Consider the following 18,201-nt stretch of genomic DNA (forward strand, 5'->3'; position numbering starts at 1 on the left):
GGTGTTGAGGTCGAGTTTGGATAAATACTGACTGTATATATATTTATTATTATGACTCTAAATCAATTCTTTCACCTCAAAAATAATAAAACATCAAGCAACCTGGGCACAATCCTGAAAGAGGCTGCAACACGAGGCCGCTCCTGGATGTGTAGCTTCTGGGGGAGATTGCATCCACCGTTAAGGCAAGCTGTCATCTTTTGAGCAGCGTGTGTTTTCACTCTCGCCATCCACTCTTCATCCTCCTGGAAGCATGAAGCTCTTCTTGCCCCTTTATTGCAACGTAAACCCCAGGATGAAGACGTGAAGGAACACGTGGCGAGCATTAGCTTCTGCTTTCTCAGACAAACGCGCACGCTGAGAAACAATTTGTAGAATATGACGAGTGTTTTTAAATCAAATAGAAACTGTTAAAGTCCTTTTGTTTCCAAGAAATGGAGGGGAGGGGGGGGGGGGGCTGCTTTGACTTGTAATATCTGTAACCTGCTGCCCCAGGGTTGAAATGGTAAAACACGTTCTCACTTTCTTTCTTTCCTTTCATTCATTCCATCAGGTAGCCATTTAGAGCCATCCAGAGTTCACTCATCAACCGGCTGTTGGAATTTCACTGATTGAAATTCATGCATAATGGATGTAGAAAGAAAGTAAACACTGCCACAAAGACATCCAATGCTCACACTTCAGAATCAAGTGGAGCAGATTAACAAATACTGAAATGTTGGACTGACTTTATTTCAGTTCAGCTGGGGGGGGGGGGGGACTTGCCCAATCAGCTCTGATTTAAACTACTTCTGGGTAGCATATAGCAAATGTAGAGCATCACATCTACTCTTAAAACAAACCATGGTATAAAGAATGGTGCCTTAAATAAAGCAAGCCAGTACAGGAAACAAATATACAGTATAAGGTGGAAAATGAACACGTAACACACAGAATGTTACACTGTAAAAACCAGCGTCAATATTTCCAATAAATTAGAGCTGCAGGAGCACTAATGTGTCAAAGGAGTCATCGTCAATAAAGCAAGAGCAGAGCGTCCAGCTCGGATGAGCTACACAGATCTACGTAGGATAAGGGTAGAAGCACAAGGAATCCGTCCCTCCCCACCAATCCACTATACTTTCACTAATTAAATCACAAGGGACCTTGGTCCAAACTCAAACTGGCACTATTTTACCTGGCACCTGTATGGGAACATTTTGCCATCGGAATATTTAGACGTTAAATATTGACTCGTAATTCTTTTGATAATTTGGCCATTAAACAAATGTCAGCCTCAAACTCATCTGAAAAATGTATTTCTGATTAGAAAATGTAGGGAAAGCATCAAATGAGTGCCCGTCACCGATCCTTCCTCGTTGCTCTTTGCCTTGTGTCTGTAGTCTGACTCGTCCAGGAACAAGACTTCAGAAGTTATGAGGTGAAACCAGGATGTTGACCCTGGCGACGTGCTTGGCCTGAAAGGTGCGTTCGCTGTACTCGGTCATGTCCACGTCGACGCTGATCTCCTGCAGCCCGCGGAGCTGCTGGACCAATATCAGCTCGCCGGTCTGTCTGTCTGAACGCTGCATGACGAAGATGCCTCGGGAGTTTCCGGCTGCTATGCCGAAGCGCAGGCTGTCCGGGCCCGTGCGCCCCGGAGCGGTGGCAGTCGCCATACGGAAAAGCGTGGCTGGTGTCTGCAGGTTGGAGGGCAGAGACAGGTAGTGGAAGGACACAGTCTTAGGGGCCAGCTTGCAGGAGCGGCTGTCCATCGGGCAGGGGTTTCTCTCACACTGACTGCAGGACACAGAAGCACAGCGAATATCAAACTGGAGCAGGAGCGGGTGCTTATGGGTAAAATCCACAACATTCATTTTGTACTGTTTGGGATTAATTATATTACAAATAGAAAAATAATATATTTTCTAAAGATAATGATACAATAATTAATTCCTGACACTGTCTCAACATTTCCCTTTATTTGTTTTAATGTTTTGCAGCTGTGTCTTCCTTGAACCGCTGCATTGTGGGACATACCAAAAGAAATCAAGTGGCTAATGCTCACTATTAGAACACATGATGAAATGGAGACGTGGCCACTGTCTTACTTCGTTCATTCTCTCTCTCCCTTTTCCTAAACATCTATCCGTCTCCTGTGCTGGCAGCGGCGCAGGATTTCACCACACGGATGCTTCAGTAGGAGCAGACAGAGCTTTGTTTCATGCTCCTAAACGAGGCCGTCACTCATGACTGGCAAATAGGGAGGTGAAAGTTGTAATGTCTCGAAACATTTGGCCGGGACAAAGACATTCTACATCGTACTGAAGAAAAAAAAAACCCTCAGCTGGTGAGGTGAAGCTCAGAGCATGCTGGCCTCTGTTCAGGAATCGTTTGCTGCACAGCTCTTATTTTCATTGGCCCTCACTTCTAATGGTTATAATTTCATTACACACTGTGCACATGGAGAAATCACTGCAACAACGTCCAAAGGGTCAGACAATCAGACGATTGCAAACATCAGTGGAGTCAGTTTGTCTAAACGTCTTTGTGCGGCGGAGAAGTGCATGCCCCATAAATGTCTGCAATGATTTCTCCCTGAACTGCTGCAAGTTAATAAACAGCTCAAAGTCGAGCAGGGCGGCTGAGAGAGGAGCGAAGGTTTTATTCCGGCTTTAAACTTTCCCTTCTGAACAGGTTTGCTCAGCTCATCCATTGATGACGTGGCAGTTTTGCCAGATTTCAGCTGTAACCATGGCGAGTTAAATATTGTTCAAATAAACAGCAATGGTGGCCAAAAAGTACTAAAACAAATTCGCGTTTAATGAAACATGACTTTCTCGTGAAGAAGTTCAGCTGGAGGACTCCTGAGCGACTGACCTCTTCTTGTGGATTCTGGGCCACATGGATTATTGGCAAAACGTGAAATGTGTCGCTAATGTCAGCCTGGAATCGATTAAAGTCTCACAGTTTGGTCTGATGTCAATTTCCTGCTGAAACGTGGAAGATTTGAAACGGTTTGCTTGTGTTCAAAGATGGGGACTTTCGGGTGTATCGGCTTACAAGGGAGATGTCTTGACGTAGCTGATGTTGCCATGAGAACGAGGGCACTCTGGATTGACACACCGAAAGCCTCCGCCCGTGTTGATACAAGTTGTACCGCGGCTACAGTTGTGCTGTTGGCTTAAACACTCGTCCACATCTGGAAGACAAAACAGAGGAGGTATGTGACAACGAGAAGCGGGAAGAGAGGCGTCCTCTGCTGCCTCCTGGCTACCGCAGTCGCAGCAGAGGACGACGGGCTGCAATTGTTTACTTGTTCTTCTTTTCTTTGGGGGGGGGGGCAAATGTGTTTGTGAAAAGTGAATGAAAAACTGTATAAAGTATGTGGTCTGCACGAGGTGAACTGCACCTAAATCTGTAAAGAGTATTTGATTCAAGAATATCATTTTTTTTTTAAATGAGTCATTATAAAAAATATAATCATCACATGTTGGCACGACTTTTACAAGCTTTTAATATGTTAAGCATTTCCTTTTGGGGACACCTGCCCAGGACAAGAGGACTTTTATAAGACCTATATTACACAACAGAGACAAAAAAAGAAAAATTCAGAAAATGCATGTAAATGCCGACAGCTGATAGTCATTGGCTCGCGTGACGCTGTCAAGCAGCCGGGATTAGAACCCAGATAACGATTCTGTCATTGAAACATGATGCAGATGAAATCATCTGCCGCAGTGACAGAGTTTGGCAGGATGCTTTGCGCTGTATTACAGCCACGATTCAAACCGCTCAACGTGCAGTCCAAACAAGGTGCATGGGCATGTTTTATATGCTTCATCACTCCCCACAGTGCAGTATACAGTATATGTATGGAGTATGTCCTTAAGAGCAGCCACGCAAACCACCAAACTGTACTTCCCATGGATACAACCAGACACAATTGAAAGCATTAAGAGTAAAAAAAAAAAGTAGAGTGCTTTCAGTCCCTATATGTACTTTATATACCTGTAAGTAAGACACAGCTACAGGTGTAAGCAGCTATCAGATCAGCCATGTGAATTAAATCCTTAAAGTTGGCTGCACCTCTATTACTGCTACTATTAGTAGTAATTGTGGTAGTAAAACAGTATTTAATGAGCTGTGATTGCAGCATTAGTAGTAGTTCTGATAGTATCAGCACCAGCAGTGATAGTAGCCTCAGTGGTAGCGGTAATATTATTACTGGAACGTAGAAGAAGCTGTTGAAGTGTCATATTTAATCTAAGCCCCCTATGACAGTGCCCTTGGAATAGTTGCTACATTAAAGGTAGCAGCTATAGTCAGAATGGAGATTAGAACTACCAACTTTTGATGACTTGGGATCATTGCATGTCAAATTCATAGTTAATATTAGAATATTTAAAAAGTATAATATAAAATAACTTGCTAAAGGTGTGAAATGACCGGCCATCATCTCCCTGGTTATTCCCCATCACCTTGTCTTTTGTTACTTCTCTAGTCTGCATGGCTGTAACATTTTCATATGAATAAATGAATAGTTTTGAATATTTGTATGACTTCACACACACACACACACACACACACATTGCACCAAATACAACTTAATTCCCACAAGCTGACAACCCCCAATCCGACTCAGTGGGCATCTCTGTGTGTTTCAGCAGTGTCCACGTCCTCATGAAACACAGGTAGCAGCGTCTGAAACGACCCACCCAGCCAGCTCTGCAGCCCTTTCCTCCTCACCTCCCCTTTGTGACTCACCATCACAGCTCTGCCTGTCTGGGAGCAACTTGTAGCCGTTGGGGCAGGAGCAGTGGTACGAGCCTGGGACATTCACACACTCGTGGACACACAGTTTCCCTCCTCGGTCCAGCCGGTATACCTCACACTCGTTCACATCTGTTAAGAGACAGGAGAGGAAGGAGATGTCCAGGATGTGTCTGCTTTAAACAAGCATCACATGACCAAGCCATGGTATTGTGCATATAGTACATTTATAGTATAGTAAATATTTGATATATATGCTGTAGTAGTAGTAGTAGTGATAATATACACACCCTGAACATCTAAGGTAGTCAGTATTCTATCTCGTTCTTTATGCCACTTATTTTTGCCCTTTGAGAATCTTGAAACTGGACAAAAGGTTGCATGAAAACTTCTATTTCAAAAAGGTTGCTCAGTAAATATCATCTTAAGAGAAACTGAACTGTGAACTAATTGGAGGCGAATCGGCATGTGAAATCTCGAGAGGATTATTCTGCGTGTTGCAGACTGGCTCTACAGATTACTCTTGTTTGTGGCTGGATTAATCGTTGGAGGAGGGAAACAGGGCAGTAGAGCCCATATAAAAGAATGTGCTATTTGCCCTGCTGAGATGCCGTTGAGCAGGGCGCCGGCTCAAATGGAAACCGCTTCGTAGCTGACCTCGCGTCCCTGCGAGGAGCAGCAGCAAACGTTTCATGCACCACAGGGATCAATGGAGTAGCCCGTAATTACAGCTCACCCTGACAGATGCTGTTGTCGGACGTGCCACTCATGTGAAAGCCTGCGTCGCAGCTGCAGTGCTGGGCCTGGTTGATCTGGGCACAGCGAGGCCTCCGGCTGAAAGCCGGATCGTTCATAACGCTCCACTCGGGTGGCGCTGCGTTAAGAGTGCCAAACAAGAAAGTTGAAGATCTGTGCTGAACACACGCTGCATATACGATCTCAGACACGCAAATGCAAAGTATCCCCACGTGGGTTTTTGTGGCACCTACCTGTCTGGGTCTGGTGCTGGCAGTGAGAACCAGTCCAGGTCTGGGGGCAAGTGCATTTGTACTGGTTAATACCGTCCACACAGGTGCCTCCGTTTTGGCAGGGATTGCTTGCACACTCACTTACGTCTGTGGGTGCAGCAGAGAATTAGGGCAGCTTCCTGAGGAGTCTGCAGCTTCTTCATCAGTCTTTCCAGTGAGTTTCATCAAAACCTTATAAAACTCATGCACTCTCGCAGAAATCCACGGGGATCAGAGCTACTTCCCTCTTATAGTTACAGTAATATAGTAATACTTCTCCACATACACAGCAATTTATGAATGAAAGGTAATTCAATAAAATACACCAGGATTGTCAAAGTAAAGTCTGATCTTCCTGGTATTTGTGTTGCCACATCTTTCCATACAGAATTGTCAAACATTAACGGAGAAATGTCTTTGTATTGAACTTTTCAACGATTTTCCTTCAGCAAAAAAAACGTTATACTTTAGCGTTATACTTTATAAGGGGGCACCACAGGGCCACGACATGAAAAGGCCCCTTTCACTCCTGCTGCTTATTTGTAAACTCTTCTCATTTTAAGCTGTATCTCACACACGACTGAAGAGGGAAGCCTCAAGCCTCTCAGCCGTGAATGTCGATAAACGCGTGCGTGTCCAAATGAGTGTGCCACTTGGAGTTTTTGGACGGGACCCACCGGTGCAGGCTGAATGGGCTATCAGTAACGTGCTTCTCATACTTCTGCACCATCAGACCATGGTGTGGCTATAATGGCTGGACTCAGCCCCATCCAGTGGGACCACTGTTAAAGAGCCGGTGAAACATGAGCGACGAGGTTTCCTTACAGTCGCCCAACCATTGCTGTTCCGAGGACAAACCCCCCCCCCCCACAATGCAATGCAGCACAGGTGTGTTTCTGTGTTGGCAGACATTTAATGCTATTTTAATGAGGGCTTCATTCAGTGGGCTGAGCAGCACCAGCCGCTCTGAAGAATGGTTCTTTTCTTTGCCTGTTATCTGTGTATGTGTGTTGGGCTCGGCTCGGCTCGGCTCGCCGCTGCCTCTGGGGGCTGCCGTCTGTTTCAGGCTGGCACTCCCTCCGCTAAAACCCGAAATGAATGCTGGCATTTTTTGTTCAACGGTGAATGATGTGCAGACGGGGTCCAAAAAACATTCCATGGAATCCCTCGGTGACAGTGGGTGTGTGTTTGTAAAAAAGAATCTTGCCGTTGGTGAACATCTGCTAATCCTGTGATGAAAACATGCTTTTGCAGGATGGAGACGGCATTCCTGGGTCACATGGTCGGTCACTCACCTTTACAGACGGCGCTGAAGCCAGTCCAGGTGCCGTTGTCCCGGCACAAACGCGTGGCAGTGCCGACGAGACGGTAGCCCTGGGAACAAGCGAAATGAACTTCATGTCCAACGAAGTACTTTGAGCCAAACTTGGTGCCGTGAGCAGGGGATTCCAGAGAGGGGCAGGTGGCGTGACCTGTGGGAGAGGAAAAACAGCATTGAGAGAAAGGCTGGATCGCATGTGGCGTAAAGCCTCCCGACATCCTCTGGCCCTCTCTGCCCGGGGACAGACACGCGTCGTGGGACAGGAGGGCTCAAATATACCTCATTTACAGTCATCCAGCACAGGAGCAGCCATTTTTACATGTCAGAACTCCCCCAGCAGCCAGATGTTTGGTGCTTCAGAGAGTTCTGAAGTATCTGACATTATGCACAGATGATCGACTTCATTATGCATTCAAATGTGTCAAAGTTAATCCTGCGCAATCCGACCGCCTTCATGTCCAGCTCAGGTTCGTCGTCCCTCTCTCTGATATAAATGCCTCATACATATTCAAGCGGTAGATTTCACAGCGTTATCTTTTCACCCTGGTGAAATCGTACTCGCTGCTGTTCACCCAGCTTTGTGTCATTATAATAAGGGTAGCAGGTACAACTGCTTTTGGTTTATCGTGCACCTCGTCCCACCTCGTAATCTGAAGCTGAAGACGAGACGATTACGATCACGTTGCTTTCAAGAAGACTAATTAATTACATTTAAATCGGTGGAAATCCGCTGATCAGCAGAGAAGCTTCATTTTGCTGTGACTCTCAACAGCTTCCCCCTCCATGATACTCTTTTCTGAATCCATCCATTTTCTTGTAGATGAGTCAATTGTCTCGTCGACAGTTGAAATTCAGCTTTTATGGGCAACGGGAGTTGCTGGGAGCCTAACCCGGATTGCTATGGGCAACGGGAGTTGCTGGGAGCCTAACCCGGATTTCTCTGGGCAACGGGAGTTGCTGGGAGCCTAACCCGGATTGCTATGGGCAGAGGCGGGGTACCCCTTGGACGTGTTGCCAGCGCATCGCTGGGCCACACATTTACATCACAGTCTTGTTGACAGGCGACAGTGCTGACCACCACACCACCACTGTGCGATGGTGGTGTAGCGGCGAGCATAGCTGCCTTCCAAGCAGTTGGCCCGGGTTCGATTCCCGGCCATCGCATGTTTTCAGAATCCGTTGCTAATAAATTTGCCTCACCTGATGCCGAGCAATACAATGTCAAGTACATGAGAGGGTTTTGTATGAATGGATCAATATTCTGCGTAATTCCGTATTAGAGGATGCCACACTGGGCTCCCGTGTTTATATTTTGTGCAGCGGACTAAAGACAGTGAATAACACCTGTTTACAAATGTGCAAGACTTTTGAGCTACGGTATGTATTTTATTTGTAAGAGTGCAATTAAAATCACTTTAATTAATTCACTTGATTATAGATGACAGATAATAATAATAATAATAATAATAATGGTGTTATAAGAGTTAACTTATTTATGAGAGTGTAAATACTTGGATTTAAGTACCGATTAGTAGGAAATGCAGATGCAAATGATACAATGAGAGCTGGCTGGATTGCACTTAGCTTCTTTAGCGTCAATGTTCTTGTACCGTCAAAAAACATCTCGCTGATCATAATGTTTATGACTCACATCCAATGAGCAGGGTGGTGTTATTGTCAGTCGTGTGTGTGTGTGTGTGTGTGAGAGTGTGTGTGTGTTACTCACCAGCTGACTGATCTGCTTGAGGTAACTTGGACACAGAGTTCTGAAGCATCGCCAGCTTTGACTTCATGATCCTGAGGCCCTCTGTAAACCGCATCTCCTGGCCTTTCAGGAACTTTTCCATTTGCCGCAGCACCAAACCCACCTGGTGTTTGTCCATGCACGTCTGTGAACAAACGCGACGGGCACAAGTTAGTTATCAAACGCTCTCGTTCCAGACAGAAAACAAGCACGGATGCAAACGGGGGTAAACGCCACAAAACTTTAAGTCGTAAAATATTAAACATGATCAGTAAATTTATTTTAATTCACAGCTGTGGGGCATGATGAAATTAAAACTGCATCCATGTCATTGGGGGGGGGGGGACATTCAGTATTTTCCTTTACACGTCATTGGATTCACTGGTCGACCATGTTTCTTATTCTATCCCTTATGCGTTTTCTCTCGCTGCCGCAAACACAGTGACAGATACAGCTGGACAGAAGCTGTCAGGCAGATGTCGTAGGGACTTAAGTCCAAACTGCTCTTCCTCTGTATATTTTGCTTGGTGGTACAAAGACACATGCTGAATAGGCAGATTCAAAAATAGCATGGGTGTCACTGGTAGTCGCTTGAGAGAGAAGGATTGTCAAACTATTTCAAAGTTCCTCAGGGCAAAAATATTTGTATCTCTCCAAGACGTTTTATCGACCACACTGGAAAAATTACTTTGTCTGGTATAACACTGCTATTTTGAGGGTTTTATACAATATATAGTATATATATATATATATATATTTATAAGGACACAGAGAGAGTGTGGATTTGGATGTGTGTGGTGGTTAGACATTGCTCTTTTATTTTTATTTTTGAATTTTTTATTAACCTGCCGCAGGCAATGTGGACAGTAGGAGAGGACTCATATCCGGATGACTAGTTATTTATCTAGTGCCCAGAGATCAAAACCTTGTAAAACTTTGTTATGCATAGTATTCAGACAAATCATCAACAGCTTCGAAGTCAGCTGGATATAAAAGTGAAAACATTTTTATTTTTTATGTATCCTTGTATTGTGCCAGTATAGAAAAGTGAGCTGTTGCTGTTACTGCAGAAATTATGGTAAAGTAAATAAGTCTTACCTGAACGGCACCATGACCACTCTGGATAGTCGTTAAAAACACCAAAATTAAACACCTGTGCCGGAGAGACAGTGCCATAGCTTATTTTAAAAAAAGAAGAAGAAAAGCGTGAGCCACGTATTTCCCCTGTAATAATGTAGGAGGCTTATTGTGCAGCTATGAATTTGTATATCTTCTGAAGTGTCCTCCCCCGGGTTGAAGAGTTTGGAAGATGCTCATCAGGTGTGTGAGGTGCGCTCCGAAGCATTTAAGCGCACGCGGAAGCGTCTGCGTCCGAGCTCTGCGCACCACCGAGCTGCAGAAAGAAGCCCTCCCATCGAGATACTCCCAAAACGCGTTTTTCTCATCGCTTCTCCCTGTGGCTGACAGTATAAAGTCAGTTAAGAGTAAAATATTCCACATTTTGAAGTTGATCTCCTCAGAATGAGACGTTTTCATAATATTATAATTTGGTATGGGATGTTACCCTTATAGGTTTGATTGACGGAGTCGCCTAATAGGATATAATATAAGCAAGGTGACACTAAACCCAATATCAAGTAATGATAACAGGCACATTTAGTGCACTATAAACAAAACAATCATTGCATTTATTGGTGAAATATATTTAAAAAAACAAAAATCCTGGACTGCATGCTGGTTATTGCGTCTTTGTCACCGTAAAATACGGATAAATCTTTCGGATTTGTTAAACAGTTAGGGCGACACCTGGTGGTCAAACACAGCACTAGCACGACGCTTTCACGAGCGCCTGCGCCGACAAACAAATCAATTCATACGTCGCTACCGAAAACGCAGTACAAACGGGTGAATATAATTCCTTTAAAAAAAAAAAAAATACACATTGTTCATTATAACTGCGTTATACACAAATTCAGACAAAGGAAAGGCGTGGGCGTCGTCGTTTCAAGATGTTAGAATGAGTGACAACGCTTCCCAACCAATGATAATCGCAGCTTTGCTTGGCGCACAACGTCTGGACCAATAGCTGACGAGAACGCGCAGCATCCACGTTAGGTAGATCCGAACGGGGCTATATAACCGTGGCGGAACACACAAGCCCGGAATGTGCTGCAGAGACCTCAGAAGCCATTTTGAGATGAAGTCCCTGTTGAGAAAAGCGCACGAAGATGCTGAAATCAAGGAACATGGTTACACTTCTGTGTGTTCCTCCCTCCGTCTCCTCTGTTTCACCGTGGCGGCAGTCAAGCGGCGGGACATTAGCAAAGCGGGCTCTCAAGCTGCGCTCACAGGGTTAAAACGCCATTGATATGAGAGCGGAGAGTGTCTGTTTCACTGTCTCTGTCGAGACATGTAACACCGTGAGTCTTTTCCCGTCTGAAATCTTCCAGCGTCTCTCTCACAAGCCAACGAGTTGACTCACTCTCGTTACCGGAGAGGAGGGAAGCGCAGCTCCGTCCTCCAATGGCTTCTGTGAGCCTCGTTTCCAGTCCCCCAGCAGCCCCCGTTGACAATAACATGACAGACTCTGAGCTAGCGGGGGACGGAAGGTCGAGTAACATTCTTATACCATTCTTTATGCGCTCGTTTCAGTGCTGCGGGTCGACGTGCTTGTGCTACTGTTTTTTATTTTATTTTTTATAATCATGAGTTTGCAGGTTGTAGGGTTCTTCTTCTTCTCCCCCCCCCCCCCCCCTCAAAAAGAGATTAATCTTTGCATGCCTCTGCGGAGTAATGGCGTCCATTAGCCGAGGATGTTTCCATCACCGCGTTGATTGGACTCTTGGTCGTTTCCACGGTGGATAGCAAAGCCCTCATCGTTCGTGTCGATGGCGGTACTCGGACGGATCCATGGCTGCGTTGTCGCCGTCTGCAGGAGGCTATGCAAATGACTATGATGTAATGGCCACGCCCATCACTGTTCAGTGCTCCCCCTACCGGCCAGCTGGTAGTACTGCTGAGACAGGCGGTCCTGTCCTGGTGCAGGCAGTGTCTCTGTCCCTTGCACTGGGACAAGAGTAGACAACTGCTGCAGGAACAGCTAAAGCACGTTGAGTCTCTAGTTTTGCTTTGCAATGATGCCAAATACATTTGTTTATAAATGACACTATAAATGGATAAGCTGGAATGTTTGTGTCAAGTCAAAGTTGTTTTCTAACAAAAGGCTGCCAGCAGCAACTTTTTTTGAATACATTTTTGCCATAGTCCTTCAGAAATGTGAATTCTTTATGCCAGTTTTCCTCAAGTGAGATGTAATATATGTAAATTAGGAAGTGTTTCAGGTTAGAAGTTGAGGTTTCTGCTGCTCGGCTGGACTAAAAGGGAAGTTTAGGTACATTGTTGTGGTAGATTTTAACTTGTGCGGTGGTGGTTTTTAAGCCCGATTGGCGTTATTGTAATTTAATGCCAAATTGACTTGAACGAACTTTTTTAACAGTTGTTTCCAAATTTATTTTCCTTTTTATTTTATTATCTGTGAATCTTCATTTAAATTTGGCCCATGTCTAATCTTAAATATGTACCAAGTGTTTCCATAGGTTGATTTTAACTGCCAGTTACTTTTCCCCAACCACCCTTGTCTGATATTATAAATGCTCAGTAGCTCATGTTTTAGTGAATATTCCTCCAGAAAGAAAACTCTACTTGTCTAACAGTAATATACATCTTATTGTCCCACGGTGTTCACAATATTTTCAAACCTTCCCTTGAGAATTAAAACTGTGAATCTCAAGCTGCTATCTTAAATTGTATTTCCATCAAAACAGGTAATATTGCTATTTAAATAAGAATTCCTTCCTATCCTTTATGGATACGGCGTTTTGAATAATAATACACAATCCTTCCTCTATAAAGTCAGTGAATAACCTTAACTGGTGTTTATAGATTTCATCCCATGTGAGTGTGAGTTGTCGTGACGTTTACGGGATGTGTTTCGTACAGGAAAGTGTTTCGATGAACTGGAAACTATTTTGGGTGTATAGTTGTTTCTTTGCTTGAAATGAGAGAAATACTTTGAGTTTTAGAATACTTTTTAGGAATATTTGTGGGTGAAAAAAAGAAAAAAGTAAAAGTGTGTGACAGAAATCAGATTTTCTAGACAAGAATTTTGACCCAAACCCCCTTTTTATTTTATTTTTTACCATTCCGGCTCAGAAGATGAACGATATAGACCTTTCCACTTATTCTCATTGTGCTGCTTCTTCCACTTTCAGGGAAGATGGTGAACTGGAAGATGGAGAAATAGATGACGAAGGGATCGGAATTGAAGAAGAAAACAAAGAGGCAACAGAGGTGACCGATGGCAAAGAGAAAGAGAAGGAAATAGAAAAGGACAAATCTAAAGAGAAGGAGGAGAAAACTCACAGACACTCCAGGAAGCGATACAAAAAGACCCGAGAGAAGAGGCGCTCTAAAAGGAGGAGGCGTGACAGACAGAAGGTGGGACACGGTCCTCCTTTGACTAGGGAACGCAAAATGTTCTAAATGTGAAGTAAAGCGTCCCGTAACGTGTTCCCGTCTGTGACCCGTGTCTCCTCAGTACCACTCCAGCTCCAGCAGCTCCAGCTCGGACAGCTACGACTCGGACTACGATCGGCAGGAAAGGCCCAAAAGCCGCAAGAGGCAGGGATTTAACCGCGAGCCCGATGGCCAGAGCTCTCAGGTGAGTCCGTCGCCTCCGGCATGTCGACGCCAAGCAATCACCGAAGGTTCATTCCGTGATCCTTGACCCCGCCAGTATGGACGAGATTCAAAGGGAAGCCATGGCAAGTCCCTGCCACCCAAGAGCAGCGATTTCGACAAGTACAGCGACTACAGTGATGACTACGACGAAGAGGAGGAGGATTACGGCGACGACATGTCTGAGTATCCGCCGTCCAAGGATTCATCTCGTGGAAGGGGACGCTACGCTAAAGAGCAGATGAGGAGAGGAAACCTGCGGGGAATGAAGCAACAGCAGTGTACGAATGCCTTTTCAAATTCAGACGGTTCATTGGTCGGGTCTGGGGGTTTATACGACGGGGGGGGGGGGGGGGGGGTCGACCGACCAAAGTACAATGCGCTTGTGAGATCTGATTAAATCTGATTTTCAGTTGGACAGAGGGGACGGGGCCGAGGGAGTGGACCGGGAAGAGGACGCGGGATGCTCAACAAGAACAAGAAGCCGAGGGGCAAACCCTGGGGAGGCCGAGGACGAGGCCGGGGGGGAGACCAGGGCATGGAGGACATGGGAGGGGTAAGGACTTCACCCACGCAGTGTAGTCCTGCGCGGGTTGAACCGCAGTTTTGACGGCGTTCTGCCATTTATCCTTCGTCACAGGAAGGGAAGAATTCTCCCGCCTTTCAGAAGAAACGGCTCATCATGAGCAAAGAGTTCATCAATCAGCACACCGTCGAGCACAACGGGAGATACATCTGCAAATACTTCCTGGAAGGTCGCTGCATCAAGGTGGAGTAGCACGTAGCTTATCGGAGGTGAGGATGCTAATCCCCTTCCCGCCTGACGGTCGGCGCGTCTTCTCATGCAGGGCGAGCAGTGCAAGTTTGAACACGAGCTTGTCGTGCCTGATAAGAAGAAGGAGCTGTGCAAGTTTTACCTGCAGGGATACTGCAGCAAAGGAGACAATTGCATTTACATGCACAATATCCTTCACTAATAAGCGTGTCTCGGTCACAGTCGCATCAATAACGTGAGTTCTCTGTGATTTTGAGCTAGTCCTGTTCCTTAACCTGCGTTTGCACGTGAATACCCATGCAAGTTCTTTCACACTGGAGCTAAATGCTATCAGGGGGACAACTGCAAGTTCTCCCATGGCGCTTTGAACGACGTGACCAAAGAGCTGCTTGATAAGGTAGGACGAGAGGATTTATTTCAACTCCTACGTATCAAGAGAGTCTAACAAGGAACCGTTTACCTCCTTCCAATCGCGTTTATTAGATCATTAACACTGAGCAGGAGAACGCTCGAGAGGACGAGTTGGAGCTTGAGGACCTGAGAAAGCAGGGGATTGCCCCACTTCCAAAGCCCCCTCCTGGGGTGGGGCTGCTGCCCACTCCTGGTCAGAGCAGTCCGACAGATGGAGCTTCCGGCCAGGCAGGGAAGAAGATCCCTTCCCTGTTTGAAATCAATGTCCAACCTACTGTAAACTTGGTACAAAAGATTTGTCAGAGGTAAACAAAAACAAAAAAAACCACCCCTAAAAATGGTTCAGAGGTCACCTTAAAATGTCTCGTTCACATTTCTTCTCAGCAACGCCAACTTCACCCAAGGGGAGGACAGCGATCAGCTCGGTGGCGACTCGGAGGACATGCAGAGCGGCGGCGTGGCGCCTTCGGGCTCCTCTGCGCTTCCAATTCCCCCCCCTGGATCGCCGGTCTCCACGGGTCACCCAATGCCCCAGAGCCCCCAAGGAAAACACCCATCCCATGGATTTCCAATGCAACTGCCAATCCCCCCGGGGCCGCCCCCACCCTTCCTTGGAAACCTGGCAAATATCGGCCCTCAGATGAACCTGCAGATGCCTCCGCCTCCGTTCCCTCCTGTCCCAGACCTGCAGATGCTGCAGAGTCTCTTCCCTTTCCCAGCGTTCAGTCAGAACCCAGCGGAGGTCTTCAGCAGCTTCCTCCAAAGCCAGGCGTCGGGTCAGCAGGGCGGTCCGACGGTTGCAGAGGCGCAGTTGCAGTCTTTACCGCCAGCAGTACAGAAAGCCATCTTTCTACACCTGACGCAGCAGCAAAAGCAACAAGAGCCCCATCCTCATCCTCATCCTCATCTTCATCCTCCGGGGAGCGAGACGCTGGCAGCGGAGGGCCAGGATGACCCTTCACACAGAGGTGAGTCCCGGAGGAAAGCCTCTGAGTAATTTAGCAACGCGCTCCTAAAGAACAAACGCCATCGAAGTTTGTTTTGCAGATGAAACTACAAACTGGTACTCGAGTGACGAGGAGGAGGGAAGCTGCGTGAGCTCCATCCTCAAATCTCTGAAGAAGCAGCACGAGTTGCACCAGGCGGCCCTGGCGACTCCGGTGGTGGGCGACCCCCGGGTTCCAAAGGAGAGGGCCCCGCCCAGTGACCCCCGTGTGAAGACGGAGCCCCGACACAGACCCCCAGACGCGAAGAAGGAGTCGGATGGCGCCGCGGATCCACGGCTCCCCAGAGACCCCCGGAAGCCGAGGCCGGTGGAGCAGAGCCGCGCTGCTGCGGGGGGGGAGGAGGACGACGAGGGGGAGCGGGAGCTCAGGGACAAAGCCGTCCTCGTCCCGCTCGATGCCGGCCCTGGCGTGGTGCTGCGGGACCCCCGCTGCCAGCTGAAGCAGTTCAGCCACATCCGCGTGGACATCCTGCTCCAGAGGCCGGCCTTCGCTCAGACGGTCGTGTGGGCCCCCGAGGACCTCATCCCGTCCCTGGTGCCCAAGCAGGAACACTCCATCAACCTTCCCCTCCCACCTTTAATCGCAGACGCTCAGATGAACCGGACGCTCCTGCCCGACCACTCCTCCGTCTCCAGCCCCCCCCCCGCTGACCCCAGATTGGCAGCCGCGCGCTTGAAGGAGCGCAGGAGCAGATTGTCCTCGACAGAGTCTCGATCAACCGCAGAAAGACCGGCGGATCCTCGTCAGCAGAAGAGCCTGGACCCCAGACTCAAGCGCGCGGGGAGTCTGGGGTCCCAGAAGGAGACCTCCTCCGGGGGAGGTGCTGTGGACCCGAGGCTACAAAAGCCCGGCGCTAGCTCCTCCCCTCATGCTGCTCCAGCTCAGACGGAAGCGGAGAAGCTTCCACCATATGCCCCTCGTCTGGCGTCTTCTGGTGGAGGGCTAGAGAGTCCCACAACGATCCTCGGGGGCATTAGTCTGTACGATCCCCGGACCCAGACGGAGGACGCAGAGCCTCCTAAAAAGGTGGGGATTGTAAAACAGCCGGAGAAGCGAGACGGCGCGATGCCGCCAGCGCTCTCCCCGACGCACCGAGGCGGCTCCTTTGAAGATGTGGCCTCGGATCAGCCCGGTTCTCCCATCGCGCCTCCTGATTCGCCTGTAAAACCTCCCGCAGTTCACAACCTCCCCGTCCAAGCGCTGGCCGGGCTGATCCGACCCCAGTACACGGACCCCAGACCGGCCAAACCAGGAGGGCAGGGCTGTGCGGGAGCTCAAGAGGAGGCAGAGGAAAAGAAGGAGCAGCAGCAGGAGGAGGAGGACGTGGGGGAGGAACCAAAACGGGACGATCCAGAGCAGGAGGCCGATGACAGGACACTAAAAGACGTATTTAAGACGTTTGATCCGACCGCGTCCCCTTTCTGTCAGTAAATGAATCCGTCTTTGTTTCTGCCTACTCAGCATTCTGCATGGAATCACGTTATTACTATCTCACACATCGAGGTGTACAGAACCCCCCCCACCCCCCCACCCACGCCCACCGGTGCAGCACAAGCTAAGGGTCATCAGAACCCTGAACCGCCGGGCCCAAAACACCCCCACCAGAACAGAAGGGAAGGCCAAAGAGCAGAAACTCATCCGGAACGCTCTAAAGACATGTGGCGATCCCAACTGGGCATTTATCAAGCCAGGGAAGAGGGAGGAGTCAAAGAAGTGGAGAAACCATCCCTGAGCAGAGGAGGAGGAGGAGTCAGACGGCGTCTATCGCGAACATACAATGCAGTATTGACCTCTGCCCCCAAAAGCCACAACCCCCCCCCCCCCCCAACCAGACAAGGAGGCAGCTCACCTAAGGATGAGGGGGCGGGGCAACGACTTTTCACCTTAAGCATGCTAATGAGCCTTATTGTCCTGGCGGCTTTGCTATCTGGACTCTCTACCGGTCATTTAGAACTGCAGATCAGAGGTGAAGCGTCTTCAACCAAACAGTTGATTCTTTCTTTCTTTTTTTTGAGCTCCTCGATTCAGTTTGCTGCACAGACATTGTAGATGCTGTCAACGTGACCGTGTTAGAAGGGGAAAGCGCTTTCAGTCATTCTGTAAATGCCATCTACATTTTAAACGATCAGAAAACCTGCTACGCCGACGGTGTCGTGTTCCCGAAGGACTAACTGTTGTTTCCTGCATTCCAGGCATTTCACGAGCGTTCGACACGCGCAGAGCAGAAACGAGAAACGAGCAATCAAACAAATGACATTTTATATGCTTGTGATCTTTTTTCATGGCAGAGTTTTTGCCAGAAGTCAACGTGTCTCCTTCCAACATTTGTGTGTGTGTGTTTTTTTTTTATTTTTTATATACAACCTGATATTTTGTGGCTCATCGATATCTGACACATTGCGGTCCCTTTCTGCTGCACCGTGCACATTTCCGAGGAACAGATGGGG

At 47.6% G+C, this 18,201-nt stretch overlaps 2 protein-coding genes and 1 non-coding gene across 3 annotated transcripts; 2 read left to right on the top strand and 1 right to left on the bottom strand.

Annotated features, from left to right (window-relative positions):
• Positions 1–1,406: 1,406 nt before the first annotated feature.
• LOC137895725 (fibulin-7) lies at positions 1,407–10,000 on the bottom strand. Its single transcript, XM_068741227.1, has 8 exons — positions 9,923–10,000; positions 8,807–8,969; positions 7,055–7,231; positions 5,742–5,867; positions 5,489–5,626; positions 4,747–4,884; positions 3,043–3,181; positions 1,407–1,779 (listed from the first exon to the last, which is right to left on the bottom strand). Exons 1-8 carry the CDS (start codon positions 9,998–10,000, stop codon positions 1,407–1,409), a joined length of 1,332 nt encoding a protein of 443 aa, XP_068597328.1.
• On the top strand, positions 8,173–8,244 carry trnag-ucc (transfer RNA glycine (anticodon UCC)). Its single transcript has one exon. It is a non-coding gene; the product is annotated as a tRNA-Gly (tRNA).
• A 1,347-nt stretch (positions 10,001–11,347) lies between the features above and the next one.
• LOC137895724 (zinc finger CCCH domain-containing protein 6) lies at positions 11,348–17,185 on the top strand. The gene is made up of 11 exons (XM_068741226.1): positions 11,348–11,433; positions 13,096–13,321; positions 13,422–13,544; positions 13,620–13,842; positions 13,975–14,117; positions 14,202–14,330; positions 14,410–14,524; positions 14,624–14,733; positions 14,820–15,052; positions 15,132–15,715; positions 15,795–17,185. The coding sequence occupies exons 1-11, from the start codon at positions 11,348–11,350 to the stop codon at positions 17,183–17,185; spliced, it is 3,363 nt and encodes a 1,120-aa protein (XP_068597327.1).
• The last annotated feature ends 1,016 nt before the right edge of the window (positions 17,186–18,201 follow it).

The sequence above is a fragment of the Brachionichthys hirsutus genome, chromosome 7 (assembly GCF_040956055.1).
Source record: "Brachionichthys hirsutus isolate HB-005 chromosome 7, CSIRO-AGI_Bhir_v1, whole genome shotgun sequence".
NCBI lineage: Eukaryota > Metazoa > Chordata > Actinopteri > Lophiiformes > Brachionichthyidae > Brachionichthys > Brachionichthys hirsutus.